General features: G+C 34.5%; 1 protein-coding gene across 4 annotated transcripts in view; it reads right to left on the bottom strand.

Annotated features, from left to right (window-relative positions):
• Window positions 1-451: 451 nt before the first annotated feature.
• Window positions 452-22509, bottom strand: part of ATR (ATR checkpoint kinase) — a 41836-nt gene continuing 19778 nt past the window's right edge. For 2 of the 4 annotated variants that reach the window (XM_074912238.1, XM_074912236.1), the window contains 24 exons: window positions 21582-21697; window positions 20543-20663; window positions 19463-19600; window positions 18174-18381; window positions 17575-17753; window positions 16522-16686; window positions 15220-15311; window positions 14524-14615; window positions 13952-14129; window positions 12592-12768; window positions 12036-12195; window positions 11308-11487; window positions 9834-9976; window positions 9315-9412; window positions 8113-8345; window positions 7230-7364; window positions 6460-6660; window positions 6000-6143; window positions 5107-5257; window positions 4087-4243; window positions 3802-3955; window positions 2724-2875; window positions 2371-2476; window positions 452-1041 (listed from right to left, as the gene is read on the bottom strand). In XM_074912238.1, the coding sequence (XP_074768339.1) occupies window positions 868-1041; window positions 2371-2476; window positions 2724-2875; window positions 3802-3955; window positions 4087-4243; window positions 5107-5257; window positions 6000-6143; window positions 6460-6660; window positions 7230-7364; window positions 8113-8345; window positions 9315-9412; window positions 9834-9976; window positions 11308-11487; window positions 12036-12195; window positions 12592-12768; window positions 13952-14129; window positions 14524-14615; window positions 15220-15311; window positions 16522-16686; window positions 17575-17753; window positions 18174-18381; window positions 19463-19600; window positions 20543-20663; window positions 21582-21697 (3654 nt within the window). In that variant the 3' untranslated portion in view covers window positions 452-867. Of the gene's footprint in view, window positions 1042-2369; window positions 2477-2723; window positions 3032-3801; window positions 3956-4086; window positions 4244-5106; window positions 5258-5999; window positions 6144-6459; window positions 6661-7229; window positions 7365-8112; window positions 8346-9314; window positions 9413-9833; window positions 9977-11307; window positions 11488-12035; window positions 12196-12591; window positions 12769-13951; window positions 14130-14523; window positions 14616-15219; window positions 15312-16521; window positions 16687-17574; window positions 17754-18173; window positions 18382-19462; window positions 19601-20542; window positions 20664-21581; window positions 21698-22509 lie in introns of those variants that run through there. The other 2 variants (XR_012634056.1, XM_074912239.1) reach the window with 2 other exon arrangements.

Below are 22509 nucleotides of genomic sequence, written 5' to 3' on the forward strand. Positions count from 1 at the left end.
TTGTCAATGTCAAAACACTTTTTCTGAAATAGTCTGAAAAACATTCACTGTAGCCACATTTTTACAAGGGAGGTAAGAGACCGCCTGTCCAAAACACTCAGGAGCTTGAATGTGTTGTACGCTGCAGTCAGAGTGCAGGCAGACCCTGCACTGCTGTTACAGCCATATTGGCAGGGTCCTCTAACACACAGCTTTGTGTCATTTCCTTCACCAGGGTTTCTTAGCACAGGGGGTAAGGGCTAAGGAAACATTTTCAGAACACTGTCATACTTAACCAGTTTCTTAATGGTAAGATTTAAGATCCCACCTGCTTTTCTAGACATAGCCAGGCCATACAGAAGAAAGCCAAAGGAAACCAAAATTCAAGGTCTACTGCTGAAAAGAAATACTAATTATTTTTAGAAAGCCCTTCTGAACTAGAAGTAGAAAAAGTTGATAGAGCCACTTTATATCATATTGGTATAAAAACTTTAATGTAATTTTCTAGTCTGCAAGTAAGCTGAATGAGAAAAACCTTTACAAAAAGATACAATGCTTTATAGAATGCATTCTTTCAACAATGGAAAGTTTTCATATACAGTAAGAAACTTTTAGAGACTTGCACAGTCTAATTTGTAAGCAATTCCTATGTACTATCTTCTGTATGTATACAAAACATGTCATAACATCTTACACATCTGCAAGTGCATTCATAACATACTTGCAAGTGTATTGTATATTTTACATAGATTTCAGGTTGATGTAAGACTGTTCTGCTGCTCACAATCAGAAATCAACAGAAGTGACCAGTCATCACTGATTAATACCTTCTCAAGAATATTAAAGCTAGATCACTTGCAACTGGTATCATTCCAACATGAAAAAATGTTACATATATGGAGCCCAGCCCATATACATCTGGCAGAGGAGGTTGTCATCACTTGCTTCTTGAATAAGGTAATGAACATGCCCTTCAATAGATAAGGGTAATCCTTTTATTCTGTTTCTAGTCTTAATGACACCTTGCAGCCGTTGTTCTATATCAAGGACATGGGTTTTGGCCTAGAAACAAAGAAAAAAAAAATGAACTTCCACTTCTGAAAATAAATAAGTATTTTTTAGGATGTGTTTGAAATCTGTATGCTCATTTAATACAAAACCCAAACATCTGCGCTAGTTACTCTGAGAGTAAAGGATACTCATATTTTAAAATCATTCTTTAAAATGGATAGATTATTGCTCCAGTTAACTGTTGCCTTACATTTTTACAGATCAAAATTTATCAGAGAAGACTGAACAAGCTATGCAAATGTACTTGAAAAAGTTAGAATGCTTTATTTCATACAATTGCTTGCAAATAAATGCAAAATTTTCCTAGCCTTTTTCTTGGAGTTCTGGATAAAATTAAAGAAGTTAACTAGCCTGGAAAATTTAGGCTAAAATGATGAACAACTGAAAATGAATAAGTCTAGTAACAGGTTTTGCTGAGCAACTCAAAATGAGCTGTTCTGAGGCCCACAAGAGTAGCTAGTTCATATCAATTATATTCACACATTTTCTTTTAAAGCTCAAGCATAACATTGGCACCCATCCAGGAAAAAGTTAACATATACAGCTACGTGGGTGGTCTTGTAACTAAAATGTTATGTAGACACAGCCTGGTTAGTAATTATTTGAAGACCAGGAGATTTTCTGTGCTCAAGTTTCTTGTAATATAGCTTCAGTACTGTAGTTTTTCCTCATCTTAGTTGCTGTGTTTATCAGTGCTCCCTAAGTTTTATCTGCTATTACACATATTTATTTTCATGAAACATTCCTTTTAAAGCAAAAAGAGACAAAACAGAATTTTTGCAAAGAGGAAAGAGAATAAATATTAGAAGTTGTGCAAGCTATATTTTGGATGAACAATATAGTATTTATCAGCAGCGACAAAAGAAACAGTACATATGAAATCTTAATTTTAACCAAGTATTTCTTGCCACGTAACAAGGCACGTATTTTTTCAATACTAAACATCCAGTCATGAAAAGCACACAAATACGCATGGAAAGGACTCCAGATGTAAATCTGGAGGACTGTGCAACAGTCAGAGTGAGGGGTAGCAAGAGTCTCACCTACTCTATTGCTTCTGTTGAAGTTGTCCTTGATTTAGTAACACTAATAAGAGAATTATGGGCTCTATTTTGTTTAGTTCTTTAGTAGATAAGTTACATTTTCTATCAATAAAAATAGTCTCTTTATGGGCTCTTTATGAACACAGAGATTAATCAGGAAGAAACAATTGAAAGAAAAAAACAAAGACAGCTAACGTTTCAATTAGAAAATATAACTTGAAACAATAATGGACATTTGACATTTGAATACCTTATGCTCCACTTGTTTTAAACTAACCTTTTCATTGACAACTTCTCCAGTTTCGTTCACCTGCGCTCTTGTGTTCCCTTTAACAGGTTTACTCCATTCCACGAGAGGATCATGGAGAAAAGTCTTTAAGACACTAAAATTAAAAATAGAAAAAGGATAAAATACATATAATACATTTAATTTTCAAAACAAGAACACTGACAGGAGTCTAAAGATAGTGCTGAATATTTATACCGTTTTATATTTAACTGCATGTCATAGTAAGACTGAGCTGCATGCTAGGCATATGCTGGAACTGGCATATTCACCAGCAGTTACTGTTTCAAATGTTTAGGCTACAAACAGCTTTTTCAGAGTCTGTAGCAAAACAGTTGCCATACCTCATTAGAGGCTCCCTTTGATCACGCATAAGCCTCATTGTGACTTCACAAGCTCTTCGGAAGAGACCTTCTGTTCCCATTGGACCCATTCCATTAACCATGTTGTGAGTGAGACGAAAAGGAACGATTTCCGGAACTTCAAAAGTTTCTCCCTTTACATTAATAAAAAAAGGGTATGCCCTAAGCATTTTAAATATTATTGAACTAAAAGGGTAACATTTACCTTGTTTTTTGCTTTTTACCCATCTTTGTCAGTGACAATTTCCTAGCTGACAAGAGACGTGTGCTCAGATCACAGTCCTTTTCAGCTGTTAAAGGGAAATTACAATGAATAAAGGATACCAATATCCAAAATATCCTCTTTTTCCCTGTTTTAATACACTAACACAGGGTATAAAATTTTGTTCTAAATATATATTTCTGGTCTGCAGACTCATGCAGAATGCTAACTTTTCTGTTATAATATGCAAGTTAATTACCAAAATAATTCTTTTTAAGCTAACAGTTATGTAGGACAATTTAGGGTTCCTCAAAAGAAAACAGGAGAAATTAACGAACAATCTCTCTATCTTGTTATCTGAATTAAAAAGGAGACATGTTCCACACCAAAAGCATCTTTCAGGAGAAACACCAAAACTCCAAATCCAACTCTGGCCATGATCTTTGATGTTTATTTTTACAGAACCAACAGAATTTTTGTGCTGCATTTGTGTAATAAAAGTGAAGAAACTTCACAGCAGCAAAATTCTGAATGTAGCAATTACAGATTTGTTTGGAGGGTGATAGTGGAGAGAATCACAAAATACAAACACTCCAAAATTTGGGCTATTTCAGCGTATCCACATCAACTCACCTGATACTGGCTAAATCAAAAAGCTGGCTTGCATTAATGCAGTATACAAGACAATCACGCACTCTACATATCCCAGACTGTTGCATATAAATAAGAAACAAAGTGAGAGAGATAACACAACAGGCATGCTAAAGTAAAAAAAGTGAAAAAATCCCAAGACAATAGAATTTTATAACTTACATGCATGTAAAATAAAAAGGAAGTTCAGCAAGTGGCATTTCTCACCTTATTGAAAAGGCAGTTGAAATCCACGTGCACACATTCACCAGTCAAAGAATCAAACAGGATGTTTTCACCATGACGGTCTCCTAGACCAAGTATGTAACCTACCATTGACATAACTGCAACGGAACGACAATAGGCTGACCTACTGTTGTACCTGTGGAAATAAGAATCAGATATGTCAAAGTCACTTCCTCGTGTTACCTGTCTTTACTCAGTAGTATCATTAATGTTTAGTGAAATACACAAAGTAGATACTCTCGACCAAGCCCAATCCCAGACACTCACCATGAAGTAGGATCAGGAAATGTTCTAAGAAACCATTCATGAAAGAGAGGAGGATGACGAGGCAGAAGGACTTCTTTGAACATTTTCAGCTTTTCAGACAAAGGTGCTGACTTCGGAAGCATATGCTGACGCAATTCTTTTCCAGTCATGTAGATACCTGTAATAGACCTCCTCGATTGAACATTTGCTTTGCCTAAATAACAAGCCTTACATGTACTATTACAATATGGTATTTCAGAGAAGATAAATCTCTCCATGAAGTTGAAATAAATGAACAAATGGAAAATAACCCATAGAACATGTTGGTGGCAGGGTACTAGAAAGTAAATTAAAAAATCATAATGTTAACTGAAAGGGAAGACCTGGCAAACAAGACATCATTTTTACCAAACACCATGGGGTGGAGTGGGGGAACACATACACACAAAACCACCCCCACCCTCACACAGCCATTCATTATACTCAGCTGAGATGTCTGGAGTTCCAGACATTATGTACAGATAATGTGTGAAATTTTCCCCCCAAATTTTATTGCACTGACCAGAAAGTTTCTTTGTTAACAAGAAATTCAAAAGAAATCTGGTCTTTACCCTGGAAAGTTGCTGGACCTTCAACCTTGATTCAATTATAAATCATCTTAATTATCTCACACAAATGTAACAGATTAAAAGCAAGAGATCAAATCTAATGAAAACATGCAGTCTTTCCCATCATTCAATGCCGCACAAATTCCCATGCTGCTGGCACTGCTTCTGAAATGATTTACAGCATTGTACAAAGTATGCATTAAGATGAAGGTGTTATAATTTCTCACAGCCACCTTACTTATTACAAGCACCAATTCTCTCCCATTTAAAAGTCTACCACACATACAAGTAATAAGATACTGCAGACAGTTAAAAATACACGACTGCATCTTCCTAGAATTTAGTCTGACCCTTGCTGTTTGTTTCATTAATTATTAAGATACAAGTCCTTTACAAAAATAAAATATCACTACAGTCTAATACATTTCTTTACCTTTCTCCTTATAAAGTTTTATCAGGATATTTCTTAAACCAGCAGTATTGTTCACCCATTCAATTATGCCACATTCATCATTTAATGGAATAACTGCGTAGGTTCGAATATGGAGCTCTCGCCTACGTGACTCTGCATCTTTTCTTAAGCACTATTCACAAAAGAAGAACAAGATTAACAGATAACATAGATAGGATCAAAATGTATCAATAACATTAACCGTTCTATCTACTTTCCCATCAAATGACTTAGAAGTTAAAATTCTAAGCTTCACTATCTGCAATAGGTCAAATGCAAGAAAAGTGTTTATCTGTTCTTCAAAGTCAATTAAAAAAGAGAATTTTGTAATAAAATAGTCGAGCTGCATAATTTGTACATGGCTTAACCCCTTAAAAGCAGTATTTGAAATAAGTGTTCTAGTGTTTCAGAGATGCTATCATTTCATTTAACCTCATGGAAAACACGGTACCTTAACCTTAAGCATATTGTTGAGAAACAAAATATAACTAAAATAACAAGTATGGCAACACATTTAGTATGAAAAGATTAATTTATCTATCTCTCCTTAAAAGTATTAGAAAATCCTGAATGAGGAACATGAAGCATGACAGCAGGAAGTTTGCTGTTGTTTATTTACTGTAAACAACCTTTCCTGTAGATTTTTGCTGGAATAAGCAATTGTTTTGGCAAAATGTTGATTTAGTTATCATTTTCACAAGTATATGAGAAGTTATACAGTATTAATTGCTATTGACTTCCGCTGAAATAAGATATTTTGCAACACTATTCTTCTAGTAAGCTTTATCTCAAGGCAAGTTGTTTTTTTTGTTTGATGTTCAGCATTTCATTCTGATCAGCAAGTATATTGCCTCTGATTGTCTAACTCATCAAACCTTATTAATAAGGGAGTTGAATTCCATGAGCCGACAGTCTTTTCTTAGGTCATCTTTTGGCTTACACATCATAATGTAAGATTTCCCATCTGAACCTTTTAAGGTGATCTTTTTTGGTTTTTGAAGTGAGGCAAGAATTTCCACCTAAGGAAAAAATTAAATTCTTTATTAACACCTCTATCAGTTTGTACAATATAAAGTCTCTAAGTCTAATAAACCACTGCAACCAATCATGTTAGCACTTCCATGGTGCTACAGCATATCAACCTCAAGCCAAATCATAATCTAAGTACCAAGAGGCCATATCTGTCTCAGGGTGTTATGACAGAAGCCACTCATTTTCCACAAAAGTAATTATTACATTTCTTACTCACTACTCCATTTCTAGGGAACTAAGATGTATTTGCAGCTACAGTTGTTTAACATGAAGTTTAAAATGAGGTGCCAACTAGATGCTTACCGTATCATCAAAGCCTGCAATGTAGGCCCAGCAGCCCGGAAAAGGGTCATGGTTAGCATGTGTACCAGGAATTGAAGGAAGAGTTGGTATCATTACAGATTGTAAAGGAATGAGAATTTCACTAAATGTGTGCTCTTCTACTAATCTCTTAAGTGTTTTGAAATGAATATTCATGCTTAATGTTGAGCTGTTTCCATCAACCTTGAAAAAAAGTTGTTCAAAAGTTAACCGTAAGTACTTAAAATATTACTGTTATTTCACATTAACTAATGAACAGAATTGACTAATAAATGCTTAGGGAAATAAGAATTTCAAACCAAATGGGAGTGGTCAAATATATCCGGCATTTATGGCACATGTATTTTTCACTCAATGTCAATACAGAATAATGAAATAATTTATTTGGTCTTACCTTTATTATCAAGTTCATTTATTCATGAAAACACAACCAACATATTTTTATAGTGAAACTTTGTGAAAGTTACTGAGCAAGAATCATACAAGCAAACACAAAACAATGTAAAAAGCCCATCCACTGTGAAATATACCATTATGTACTGAAATGTTTTACAATGTGCTCAATTTAGAGCTATTCCCTATTTTTTTTAATAAATATTTTTATTAAGGTTAAAAAAGAATAAATTTACAAGTCAGTGTAATTTCTGTTAAATTGCAATAATGAATTGGCTAATAAAAGATATCAGAAGCTTTTATATAGCATTTCTGAATAATCCTATTACATGCATTAAGTTGTTTAATTGTGTAAGTACCGTTTTGTTGCATAGTTCTAATAGCTTATCTGTAAGGCGTGTTGCGTCTCCAATAAATTTTCCTAAAGATTCCTTCATGTGAATAGCTTTGTTTAGAATTTCCTTACATCTGTTGACACGCATAGGGTAAGAGGACTGTAAATAGAGGAAAGTTAAAATGTATTACACAACAGTCAAATCAAGTAAAGAATCCTAAAAAGCCCCACAGTAATTAATATATTATTTTCTCTACTTACTGCTTGTCATATTTAATATCTGGAGAAGGATCTTCTCCAACTGCAATTTGGTACCTGAACAAGTACTGAATTGGTCCAGTGCAGGGGGGTGTCTGGAGGGGCAATTCTTGGGAGTCCCACAACAATATTCAAAAATATGCCAGTGTACCCTGAATGTTATTTCACCAGCCTTAAAGAAATAGTACGCACCATGCTTTCCAATTTGCATTGGAGTGACCTTACTACCAGGTAAGTATTAGGACTAGTGGTATATCTATCTCATTTTAATCAAGGCACAAGGTTGATTATTTGACTATAAAACTGCAAGTACTATTACAATTACTAAACCCAGCAAAATCTCTTGTCCATAACTATCCAATTAATCAGTAATTTGTTATTCAAATTTCCTTTCCTAATACATCATACAAGTCAGGACACATGTTAGCATTCTATTTTGGAACACTTAAACTGCAATATCTTAACTTTAGACTACAATAATATCTTTTGCAGTGATAGCACTGATACCCTGTTCTACAACAGTATCACAGCAACTGAAACTCTCAATTACTTCTTGTCATCTTAAAGTAAAAGATGTTATATTCACATTTCTGTCTGATGAAAACAGTTTTACAAACTTAATAAAGGTGCAGATATACTTATCAAGGTACCTTGGACACAGCAGTCATCATCCACATTGCTTGCTGTGGATAGGCTAAAAAAACTTTAGCAACAATCACCATCAGAACTGCGAAGACTTCATCATGAGAATGGCAGATTCGGGAGATTAACTGAGAAAAAGCTGTCAGAAACTGGTAAGGTGCCAGGTGATTTGTGTGCTCTGTAATCACCTTATTTATTTTAGCTAAATCATTTTTCATTTGAACACGTTCTGAACGACTTGCTGAAAAACACAAGAGGACAAGATGATGTTTCTTTTTTCCAATCTGAAATGTAAAGTAATTTAAAAGAAGCCTACAGAAACATATTTTGTTGGTAATTTTTCATAAGCCAAAAAAAAAAAAAAAAAAATCAAGGAAAAGTTTCTACTGTAAAGTTTAAAATAAACACAGCATACAATGACTTCATATGCTATTTAACTAACCAGAATAACAGGAAATAAACAATCACAGACAACAGGAACATGGAACAGACAATATCAGAAAAGCTCTCCTTGTACTCTTAAAATATCTCTTATTCCTCTCAAGTAATGCAATAGCATAGAACAAACCAAAAACACTCCATGTATTTCTCTGGTAAAAAGATTCCAACGTTCTTTAGTGGAGAGGAAATGAAGAAAGTCTTTACAAGGGATGAAATTGGCACACCTGTGCATATCTCTGCCCCTGCAGACCCAGCATGTTTGCAATTTTCATTTGTACAAAAATCTTTCACCCAAAAATGCATCTATGGTAGTAGTTTCACATGCCTCGATGCTGCCTACAGGTTTTCCCCCTAGTTAAATGTCAGTAAAATTCCTTCAGCAACTGGAACCAAGGCAAATTGGAAAAAAGCCCCAAAGCCTAACACTTTACTATAGTAAGTGCATACAAACCCAACACTCATCGCTCATGAGGCATCTTAAAAGAGGTGACAGGTGACATAAAAGGATTTTCCCTAAATCTGTTTATCAACTTAAGTTACCTGAGGAACAATGCTATCTCATGATTTTTTTTTTTAAGTCCATTATAATAATTAATACTCCCCCGCATATTAACATCCTGTAATTTAAAAGAATAATATTACTTTATTGTTTCCATATAAACTCAGGCAGTAAGTCTAAACAAAGAACTGCAAGTATACTTCACTGCTCTTTCAATCATATATTCAGAAGTATGACACAGGAAGTATGTACTGAGAAATTATGTTCTACCTTTATCACATTCATATGCTTTTGCTCCGAAGTCCAGCCATAAAGATAGCATTCTTGGCATTGACTGATAGATGAACTGGTTTCCATACTGTAGAGACCTATGATTACATGTTTAAATCACGGCATGTTAGTAATAGGTATTAAAACATTACAAATTTTATATCCTTAATTGTTTCACATTCCGTTCTGGACTTCAGAAATTTCTGTTCAGCATTTTAATATATCTACAACAACTAAAACCTTACTTATATACAAGGGGTTTGTTTTTATTAAATCAAATCTGCATATGAAATAATTAACTATCTTAGACAAAACAGACAATTGCTTAGTCAAAAGTCAGAAGAAAAATTAATTAGGTATGAAACCAAAAAGAAAGCATGCTGTATTTTGATTTACAATACTGCGTAGAAATTTCACTGAGTCTGAATTGTAGAAAGAAAATATATTCCTATAAAATGCTTTTTCAGTATAATAGTCATCCTTCTACAGAAACTAAGCAAAGTTCCCCTAGAGTCTAACCTCCCAAAATGATGAACTATGTATCTAATCAGATCTCCTTGTTTTTCCATCTTATTGTCAGTTACCATCGGCATTAATTTATCATAGTATTTAGCAAGATAGAAATGTCCATCTTCCCATTCTGGCAAGAAAATCGTAACATCCTGCAACAAAATCAAAGAGAGAGAATTATTTTTGAGAAGATGCTGAATTTCAAATAAAAAAATAAAACAATAATAAATAAAAAGATTCTCAAGAAACAAGAACTTCGTATTAGTTACCTTTGTGCAAAGTACATGCAAAAAAAAGAATTAATTGTAACTTTGTAATTCAAAAAAACTATAATTTGTCCCAAGATAAATGCATGTACAAACTAGAAATCCATTTTTAAAATATCTTTCGGATTTGGAGACAGCAAGATAATTCAAGACAGGATTATATGGATTTCCTCAACTAGGCAAGAGTATAGTTTCATTGAAAATACTACAATCAAGTTCCCAATCTTGATAAACTCAATACTGGGTTTCTTTTAGGTTTTTGAAAAGTGAAACAGCAGGATGTTAACAGTTGGACTTGATGATCTTAAAAGGTCCTTTCCAGCCTAAATGATTCTGTTTTTCACACTTCTGTTTTCCTTCTAAATAATGATATTTAAAAAAATTGTGTGATATATATTAGAAAAAATAACTTGGCAAGCAGCATGTCCATTCTCTAATAATACTGGCTTGTTTACAGTGCCAATATTTAGACAGCATTAGTATTTTAATATAATCCACCAAAATTTCATTACGTGCCATAATTCGAGCTGTCATTTCATTTGATATATCTGTTAAATTTTTCTCTAAATTACTGTTACAGAAGTATTTTCACTAATAAGACAGCAGTATAAATTTGGATAGGAGACATACTGCTTCTAAGGAAGCATAAAGATCCAACAGCTACTGGTTTAGCAGGCAGTGTGTTAATCAGTGCCAAAACAGTTTTTCACTGGCATAGCAAGATGAGGCAGCGTAGTGCCGTGTTGTTGAAGAAAACCATACCAGTTGTCCCTTTTTCTAGTTCTTCAGAGACTATTAGCATATTTAAAGCATGCTTGCAAGTCACTACCAAAGAGAAGTAACGCTGAGGAGTAATGCAATGTGTCATCAAGTTACCTCACTGCCTAGAGCAGCCCACATTTTAGTGAGGTATTCTAGTTTGTGCATGCATAAGAAAAAAACATGCTCCTATAATTTGTTTTTTTAAAAGAGTTATATTAGGTATTCTTAGCTCCCACTGTTGGGCACTGTAGGCTTCCCTGTATTGACATGTTATATTAAAGCTAATTCAGAGAGTTAAATCTTTACAAGAACAACTACTTCCTTTCTATGCATTGATACAGTATTTAATCCCACTGATGTTATCCTTGGTTGAAATCATCAGGAGCATTACAGCAGCTAACTTGGATTATTATTACTCAAAGTAGTGTCTTGTTAACACCAGTATGTGAAATTACCTTATACTTTTTCATAACTGCATTGCTTTCAAAGTTAGCAGTTTCTTCCATAAATCTGCCCACTAGCAGCATTGCCCGGCCATGGATGAGCTGATTTTTGCTATTGCACAGTGCTTTATTTTCAGGGAAACATAACTCAACCCCCTTCTGAAGAACAATGAGTGCTTGATGAACCTCACCCTAAGGGAAAGAGGAAAACATTTTATATACTTTAAATAAGAGAGATGTAAAACTTCCATCTTACAGCTGTTATTAAGGCAAAGCTATGTCCCCGAGTGTGTTCTAGGCCATTCCAGCTGTGGTAACAGATTATTACTAACTTCAGATGCTTCTCATATTCTGTTGTCATCTCAGCATTATTGTCCCTTAAGGTTTACCACAATAATTGCTCCCATGTTTGCTGCCTGCCTCTATTAGTTAAAAAGACACAAGTTAAGGAAAAGTCTACTATTAAGGTGATTTAAATTCGCCTGGGCTGCTTTGACAGAGGCAGGTAATCCACCAGTTGTATACAAGGCTGCCAGAAAAGTCAATGGATATAGAAAAGGGCTGACTAGCAGCTGGAGGTAAAAACTTCTTGTGGCTCAACTGCAGTCACAACATGTTAATAGTCCCAGTTGACATATTTTGTTTTACATATACTGACTGTGTGCCTTTTTTTCTTGAAGAAGACTAAAGTTTATTTTCTTACGTGTAAGAAAGTAAGCTCCATTTTTTATTTTCTTTACCTTGGACCAGAGCCACTTTGCTCTTTCTACATAAAGTTCTGAGAGCGTAGATTCCCCAGCATTCAGAAGAGCATTATACGCAGTCTGGTGATGACCAGCTTTTCTTGCGACTCTAGCACTCTGGAGCCAACACTGACCAACGAGTTCACTGTAATCCTGGCTGCAGAGATATTTTTGCAGAAAATGAAAGATTTCAGTCCTGAATGGTACTTTACAATCTGAAGTAAATATCACAATGTATTGAAACACACAAAAAAATTCTCAGTAAGCTATATAATACTATAACCATCACTTAAAATTATTTGTAATACATCTGTCTCACCTTCTTTCTATTTAGACCTAGAAACAAATATTCCTTCCCCCTGTTTCTCTCTTGTCTTTCCTACAGACACCACTTTTCCCTTCTATTTTGAAGGTACACAATATTGGAGAGGACTGCTTTTGTCTACAACATACATTTCCAGAGTTTTATCTTCTCTCTTCTAACACACATATGGAAAACCAGAATATTACTGAGATTATAACATAAACAGACAAGAAATAGTCATGTTCTCACCTTTTACCGAGACTAAGCAAAGCCCTTCTCACTGCTAAGATGGGTTCTTTTGCTCTGTAAGAGTTTTGGGTCATTTCAATACGAGCACACCAATTCAGGGAATCTCTACTGTGGTCACCATCTGGTTGCTGAAACATTGGTCCAATACTATGTTCCAACTCACACAGCATATGCAACCTGTGTTAGTGAAATAAAGGAAAAAAACTGTTGAAAATTGGTTGCTGTGTGAGATATATGCAACTTTGATAAACCTTTTGCCATTTTCTTTCTAAAAGCTGGCCATGTAAGTACTTCCAATAGTAAGACTTTTTAAGGCAAAAATGAAGCAAACCCACTCAAGATCAAGGATTTGTAAACTGATTAGTCATTTTTCTCACTCTTCCTTTGCCAAGCAGCTGAACGCTGAGACAATGAAGAGCACTTTGGGGAGGAAGTCAATCTTTAGAAAGCGTATTTCTGTCCATTACTTTTAGCAATAACTCTTCAGAAAGTCTGATATTTTGAACAAATATCATTTTAGAGGCAATACACTGTTACTTAAACACCTCCTTTACAAAAAAGTTACTCTGTTTATTTAAGAACATGACTATTATTAACTTTCATTGTAAAGTTGCAAAGCTGAGAGCTTGTAAATGCCTAAGTTCTCACTGGCAGAGCTCATGTGTAGTGGGTATATCTGACAGAGAAACAGTAACTGAAGGCTTCCAAGTAGCCCAGATAAATGGCTAAATCAAGCTATTTTGAAACACTTCTTAATATTCAAACTCTCTTTCCTGAATAAAATAACACCGCAAAAATTAACATCACAAATAGAATTAAGAAATAATTAATATATACTTCAACTAACTAATTTCATGCAGTATCTTGCCATAAGAATGCATTTACAGTGCAGAGGAAGTATTAAGCCTTTTTCCTTAAAAAAGGCTACTTACTTTTTAATCTACTACAGCCAACTTCAATTTTTACTGCTCTTTGTTGATAAAAGAAGGGGGTGCTTTTAGACCACCATATAGATTAAAAGCAATGCTGTTTAGTTAATGGAGTTACTGGCCTATATGTACTACTTTAAGCATGGAATTAAATAGTTGATTTTTATTACCTGAAGTTTACATAAACTTGCTTGCTGATTTTTGAAAGATTATGCTCAACAGTTTCACTGTGAATATTTTTCGTGGGGGATAAATATAAACTCCCAATCAATCAAAGGTTTCCAGTTGTCTGAGTATTTTAAAAAATTTTAAAAAGAGGTGACAGAAAATGCACATCAGTACCATTTATTGTGGAAACAGAAAATTCTTGCTGCTGCATACTTGACTATGTGATTTCTGGATTTTAGAAGAGTGACATGAAAATCAGAAACCTGATAATGTGCTCGTATCCTCGCTGATAAGATCCTCTTTCAAAGCTTGCTGCTGAAAGGGGTACAATCTGTTCTGCTCGAACAACCTTGAGTGTTTCATAAAAAGCTGCTTCATTTTTCTTCTTGGCTGATAATAATAAATGTCCTAGTCTGACACTCCACGTAGTGGACTTCACATCTTTGGGGAGAAAAAAAAGCATCTCAAACTCTTTCTTTAAGCAGCTTAATCTGAACATACTAATTTGTCTTAACATACTACTGGAAAATAAGTTTCTCAGCACTAATTAATTGAATTTTAGAAGGATTGTATATTTCCACCCCACAATCCAACCGCCTACAAACCCAGAAGCAATTTGGCCTTACACTTGTTTGAAATTTCTACTTGAAAACTACACAGTTTACCACCAAATACATTTACAAAATCTGGAAGACTGTCAGAACCAACCTCTTAGTAAAAACCAAGACCAAAAAAATGACAGTAGCTGCCCCTTGATTCAAGATGATTAGACTAAAACACACACTTGTTCAGAAATGTAAGGAAGTATTCATATTTTGTTATCATAACAACTTACCTGAAGCCAAATAATTTTCCAGTAAATCCCATCGTGACAGTTTCCAGGCTGCTTCCACTCTGTAAGTGTTCAATTCAGAAATCCATTCAGACCTATTAAAAGAAAACAAAGACAATAAATTTTGTACTGAACTAATTTTATTTTTTCCTTTCCCCCTTCAGTATATGTTAGTTCCTACATTATATCAGCAATATTCCTTATATGAAATTTCTCTCACTTGAAAAGAAGCAAGGTAAGCTTCCTCCTAATAAGACTCAATAAAACCAAAGGATATGCATTGATAACAAATAATAGCTGTACAACACAATCCCACAAATTCATTTTCCAAGTAGCATATTTAACTTCTATAGCACATTTTAAAAATTACCTCTTCCAATTCATTTATCTTATTAGACTACAGAATAGCTATAGAACCAGAAACATACAAGACAATAAATGAAAGATTCTGTTTAACAAATTAAAGCATATATCAATGCTGCACATGATGCAGACAAGAAGTACTAGCATTTCTGGAAGTCTTGAAATAAATAACCTATAGACAAAAACCTTCAAGTTTTCTACCTTCATATTGCTAATTGGATACGCTTGCTAAGCCTCAAATGCTTGATAATGCACAAAAAATGGCTACTGAGACACAGGTGTAACACAAGACCTTCATATTACTCAAATAAACATTGTATTAGATGCTCACAGTACCTGTTTGCAAGCACTCCATTGACCTGAGTGATTACAGTAGATAACTGACCAAGGCCTAACATGGATTTCACTACACCATGATAATGAATAATCTAGAAATAAGGGAAAAGAAAAAAAAACAACAAAAAGAAATATTGAAAAACCCACACACATACACTAATGAAATTCATGGCAGTATGAGGGAGGAAATACATCCATTTGGATGCTTTTTAGAATATGAAAAGTCATAACCAATTGCACCATAAGCTAAACGAATGTTGAAAATTAAAAAACCTCTATGATTACCAAAGAACTATGATCACCATCAGCAATTTTTGAAAAACACTTCACCACAAATATAGTTTGATGTTAATTTATTAATACTCATATCAAAGTTGTGAATAAAATTTCATTTAAAGAAATTAGTAACAAGAAGAAAAAAGTCACAGGAAGGAAACAGCTCCAGAAACCAAAGCAATTTCACTCTTCATAAAAATGTTTTCCATACTCTGGGAATGAAGTAGGGCCTCTAAAACACTTTAGTTACTGTACCTGTTGTGAACTGTGCTAGATAAGCTCTGCTTCATAGGGAAGGGCAAGAAACCATAGGGATATCCTAGGCTAGGAAACTTTTTACCAATTTCCATTAAAAGAGTATTTCAAATACAGAAAGAGTAATACATGTCTTCAACTTTCTTTTGGCATTTATCATCACATCTCTGGATATTCACTTTGGTATATGAAAAGAATGATGGTTTTCCAGTACTGCTCGCTTTACAGTACCTTATACTTCTACGTTCCAAATAAAGGAAGGGGAATGGAAGACAAATAATTTCAAGTTTTCTTTAATTGATTTCCTTTTGATCTTACATGATGAACATTTTCCCTGGACATCAATAATGAAAAATAGTAAGTCAGAATTACTTTGAATAAAACCTATGGTAACTTGCCTTAATAGTTCTCTTGGCATGTACCAATACTGACTGATACTTAAGCAATCCAGTTTCAGGCCTTCCCAGACAAAGGCTGAACTTTAAATGGTAAGCTGTCCTAGCAAAAACCTGGGCATAAGCATCCAACTATTAACCTAAGCCTTCAAATTACAGTATAAACCCAGTAAGAGATTCGTTTCAGTTCATAAGACACTTCCAATAGCAATAATTATTCAGCAACTGCCACAGTAAACTCTAATGTTCCCATTTTACTTAAACATTCTGAACAGGCAATTTCAGCTTAGTCTTTAGCTAGTGAAGAAGATTAAAAAAATAATAATTATACGTATTTTTTATAAAAATAAATGTAAAGAGTTCGTCTTGTATTTACCTGATCAGGTTCCAGTTGGATAGCCCTATCATAACAGGCTGTCGCATCTCTTAACAAGCCAATACTTTCATGTTCAAGGATTTGTTCTTTGAGAGATGGTTCTGCTTTCCGAATTGCACTCACCCCAGCTACTCCATCTGGCTCATGCATAGCAGCATACAATTTCTTTATTCAGGCAGAATTGGAAACGTACATTAAGAACATCTCCAAGACAACAAAAGAATACATTTTATATATAACATGCTCCGAATCACACATCTTGAAAATGGAGAATGAACTACTCTGTAGGACTTCTTGTCATTAAGCTTTCATGGAAGATGTCAGTTTTGCTGCGCTACTTCCAAAGTGGAGCCCTACTTTTGCTTAGCATACTGTAATGATCCCATAGTATAGGAAGAATAAGAAACAATAACACATCGTCAACCTGAAATAATCTGTATAAAGGGCAAAATAAATATCCTATTATTTCACGATAAAAATGTATAATGAAGCTGCAGATTACTTAAGATGGAAAAGAAACATACTAAGGTTTTCAAATTTGAAATGTTACTGAGGAGTATAAACCATAAAGAACTACAAACAGGCTCATCCCAGTTTAAAATACGTTTTGGAAATAATTTAAATAATTTTAAACACCCTTAGCATTAGCACTTTTTCTACTTTAGAACAAGACACTTAGCTTTCCTTCAAATGTGTTTTGTCGCTTTTTTTTTTTAATTATAGTTGACTGTGTTTTCTCTGACAAAAGGCACAGAATTAACTAAAAGCAATAAATGCTATACTTGTAACAAACCCAAATTTAACTGTTTTCAGGATTCTACAATCTTTTATTATACACCAGATATTTACTCCTTCCTTTTCATAGAAGGAGCATAACAAGCAAGAGGAAGTACTAAGTGTTGCTTAAAGACAGATGACTAAACACTTGTATCCAATACCAAAAGCCTAACTGCATCTTTTCTTCTCATTTCAGAGAAGAATTTGACAAAGCTTTATTCATCTATGTCTATTTTCATTTTAAAATAAAATAAAAAACAAAAAGAACTTCAGAACCTGAAGAAATCCAAGATGTTCCTGAATATTTTGTTTCTTCTCTGTAATGAATGATTCAAAGTGCATCACAGCCCTTGTGTAAGCCTTGGAGCGAAAGGAAGCCACAGCTAGTGTATCCTGAGGTATGAGGTCTAGAAAACGTGTCACATTTTGATATTCTCCATAGTCCTCACTCGATGCTATAGAAAAAAAAGACATTTTTAAAAGTCTGTCCACTGAGGTTTCATTTATAAGAATTACCTTATGCATCAAATTAGTTCATTTCACAATTTAATGAGATATTCTTATTAATTCAATATCACATTTTTCTGTCAACAATAATTTATTTAAAACAATCCTGGGTGAACTTCCTGCATCTTGTAAGACTGCATAGAATATGTTAACCTTTAGAAAACTAACAAGAGAATAACATGTAATTTTAAAATTTTGAATCTGTATTTTTTACAATAGGCATTCAAAACAATGCATTTGGGGTGGGAAGGGGTATAAATCACAATACAATAGTAAGAAAACATAAAGCAGACTAAAATGAAGTGGCAAATTTAAATACTTATTTGAAAAATGTAAATGCCACTTGAAATAAAATAAGCATCACTCACTTTTTAGATCACCTCTGTCTTTGCTAGACTTGCCAGTATTTTTCTCAGCCATAAGTATTTGAAACTTATGTCTAGACCACTGAGTTAGATGATCAAGCATGGAGAACACGGTCTGTGTGCTCAGCTGACTTAGATCAGATGCACTATCTTCAAGTCTCCTGGTAGACTGGTCATCGTGTTTCAGAACAGCCATAATCTCCACATAAACCTACACAAACATTAATATGATAAAAGACAGAAGTACCAAACAGGCATCGAAACAGTAGGAAACAGTAATTAACACAAAAATCACACTAAAATACTATATATTCTAATTGTATATTTTACTAATTTTCAGCTTATGATCTTGAGAGGAAAAAAATGACAAACCAAGAGCAGTAGTTGTCAGGAGAGTCTGCACAGGGAGAAAGTCTTTGAAAAGCAAACCCTTGGATTCAGAATAACTATCATGGTTACTGGAATTTTAGGTTTCAAGATACAATGAATGCTACTGCACTTATGCTGCAAATACAATACTTCAAGGTTTGATAAAGTCAATTTATCTACTGGCTACCAGATCACAGATCTACTTTTTTGTTATATTTAAGTAAATGCCATGATGAAAGACCTGCTTCCTGTTTGTTTTAGTCAACAGAATATGTTAACATAATTAACAGATGCTTATTGTGGATGTACTTTGTTCACACAAGAAAACTCATCACACCCCTCTACACATGCACAATGTTTAAACACAGATACCTTAGCTGTGAAATTTCAAATTAATAAAATATAAGTTGCATTTTTCAGCCTCTTCAACTGCTGCTAAAGCAAACTGAAGAAGACTGGATGATTCTTTTCCCTCCTATCCCTGTTTTGTTACAAGACATCTATGAATCCTGCTCCGCATAAACCTCATAGCCAAACAGTTTTTCCACTTAAATTGTTAAGTGTATGCAAGAGAGAGAAAAAATTATGGGTCCGAATTCTTGGAAGCATACAAGTTCAATTTATTCCTTGTTTGTGTTGCACTCTCTTCCTCTTTGTACCACTGCAGCTCTTGATGTTACTGCAGCCATAATTAACTGCATAATATCTCATCCTAGGTCCTGCTGAAGAAATAGATGGAAAACCACAGAAAAGCAATTCAGCACAAACTTGTATGAGTATATTCAAAACCCTGGCAGAAAACTTACACAGGAAAAGGAGTTTAACACCTATGCAATTTGTTCATGTAGGTCTACAGTGAATCCACAGAATTGAACAGCTCCTGAACATTCCAAAGAAGAACACGACCATCTTATACATCTCACCTCTTGTTGATCATTTTGACTGCATCCCAACAAAACATAGACAAGGATGTGTGGAAGCAGATAAATTGTCACTTTATAGTCATTCTTCATCATAATACTGCAGCAATCAAAAACTTTTCTGGCAAGATCATGTCGCACCTATTTCCAAGAGAAGCATCATTACAAAAGTGCAAATTCCTGAACAATTAATAAGTATCTTTTTATTGACAAATACAATTATTTGACAGAATTTGTAAGATACATGTCTCCTACAAGAAGTTCAGCAGACTTATACCTGCAACAGGGATGCCAGATGGCAGCTTCTATTACATGTATCTATTGCTGATACCACAAAAAGACAGGCAAGCATTGTTAACGTGTTCCACTTTTCCATGTTTTCTACACCACTGTGAAATTGCACTGGCCATAAAGAAAAACTTAAGGCCAAGAGTCTACTACTGCACTCAGCCTCTCTTCTGCCCTTAAAAGCCTGTTGTCTACTACTGCACTCAACCTCTCTTCTGCCTTTAAAAGCCTGCAAAAAGTAGGAAATTATGAAGACACTAAATTCTTATGTCTGAAACAGAAAGAGGACAGTGTAGCTACTGAGTTCATGTGATTAAATTCACTTCTTAAGTCGTTGATTTAGAAGTTAAATTTTCAGTGGGTCACTTCTATGTTGGAAAGGAGAAAAGAGAGGAAGAAAGAGACAAGTGCTTTTTATGTGCCGGGACTGTGGCGCTATGGGGAAATGAAAGAAATCTTTCAGAAACTGAGAAGGTAAATGTGAAGTTTTCCAGTATTTCAAACACTTTTCAGAAGCATTTGTCAGTGCCTTCAGATATACAAGAGTCTCTGGTCAAGGGCAAACTTTCTAGACTTTTGGCTTTGACACTACCTGTGAAACATAACCAAGAAGCAACGATGCTGGGGAAGGGAAGGTGCATGGTTACCTTGATGATCCAAGAAGTAGGGATGTGCTTTAACAGGCCTATAGCAAAGAGGCATCTTTTCCCCCATCCATCCCTGACTTTCAGAAACCAAAATGTGGTTCAAGAACTGTTGTGTACATCAATACAGAGAGCAGATTTAGTCTCTTACCTTTGTTATAAGATAACCTGCCCAAGTTGCTGACCATTCAGCAAAATTATCCCCTAATTTGCTCAAGTAAATTGGCTTCTTCATCTTAGACCAGTTTACAGCCTTTTGAGAACTCTTGTACCTGTAATTTTAAAATGCCCATTTAATAAAACTAACTTCTTTATTTAATATAGTAAAAACCAATAGCGTATCGTTAACTATGAAGTTCCCTAACTGGAACCATATTAGGTTTCATCTTCTGAATCTTTTAAAAAAGGATTAAGAAAATATTTTCAGTAGTCAATATATTTTATTTTAGAGCTTATTAAAATGAAACATGAAATACAAAGAACCTAACACATTCCTAGAATTTTAAAGTACACCTCAAAGTGCTGTTCTAATCAGTTTTAAGAAATGCAGTTTGATTAATATTTGAGTACTATGTTTGTGACAGCAGAACCCCAAAACAAATACGAAAGCCAAAAAATGCCAAAATATTTGTTTTCTAAATAGGTCAAACTTATCACAGATGACCATGACTGTCTTCATGAGGGAACAGAAAGGAAAATGTAGATTATTTCAAATTAAAGTGCATATTCATTTGAAGTTTTCTTCACATTATTCTTATCATTGATTCAACAAAATGAAAAGTGAAAAATAAAGCTCAATGAGCTCCTCCTACTTCTATAAAGGGTAGCAGTAAAGGAATATTAATGGATTTGAGTACAAACTCAAATCCTAGTGAGAGTTTGTACAGAGGAAAGAAAACAGAAACAAAAGCTTCAAGCCGTTGTATGAGACAATGCTCTAGGGACAAACAGGCATATCTGTGCAAAGTATGAGCTCAGAATTTTGCCTGTTTGATTTATAAAGAATTATATTCAAGGAAGTGCTAATTCAGTTTTACACAGAAAGACCTTATTTGAATTTTCTATGTACACATAACACTCTTCACAGAAGAATAACAACCACAAAACCAAATGAAGTTATTGCTAGCCTGGAGAAAAACAAGAGTTTTTTAAAGCTGTAACGAAAAGAAATTGCTAAAGTTGTCATATACCGTGTATTTAAGTGAGGTTCCAAAATCTCCTGCACATGCTCAGGAAACCTCCTCCAAAGCCTGGAGCCTGGGCAGTCAGTGTTTGTCTCTCTACAGTCATAGATAGACAATAACTCCTGAAAAGGCATGGTTTACATCATCAAGTTAGCACTGAAAACATTTCATGACCACAATAGTAACAAAAACTGGTATATATATAGAAGTAACGAGATAGAAGTTACAGAATGTTTAATTCATCATTATAACTGCAAAACAGTCAACACTGTTCATCCCCTATTACTAGACAGTGTTGATTTCAACAAACTATTTATTCCCAAGATTCTCCACTTGGTGTTTGGACCATGATATCTCTTATTTTTCATATCTGCCAATAAATCAGGCTTATAAGTTAGTCTGATCCCTTCTTGTGCATAAGCTCATGAAGTTTTCTTATTCTGCTAACTATATGGGGCCACTTATTTTATTCTGGAACAAAAAAGTGTCCCAAAGTTTTCACAAACATATTAAACAACAACAACAACAACAACAACAAAAACCCCAAACCAAATGACAACAAAAAACCCCAACCACCAGCCAAATCAGCTTAGAGCTGGCAAACCAGCTTGGGGTTGGTAAACCAGCACAGAAGACTATAGAGCCTGAAAACAAGGGTGGGCTCCCCTTCAGTTGTTTCTTAAAAGTGTAAGCATTGAACTCCTAGGAATACTTACTCCTTTTTATTTCTGCCTATGGAATCAGCACCATTTCTAAGTCAGTCTCAGGATTACTCCTTGTATGGACTGGTAAGTTACCTCTGAAACATGAGATCTCTCCTAAAATATCATGACATAAAAGCAAACAAATCTGCCTTTATTTGACAACTCCCCAGAATTCAATGTGAGCACTGAGGAGTTCAAAAAATAAAAAATCACTACCCTGAATAACCTTT

Source organism: Athene noctua, chromosome 8 (assembly GCF_965140245.1).
Source record: "Athene noctua chromosome 8, bAthNoc1.hap1.1, whole genome shotgun sequence".
NCBI classification, from domain to species: domain Eukaryota; kingdom Metazoa; phylum Chordata; class Aves; order Strigiformes; family Strigidae; genus Athene; species Athene noctua.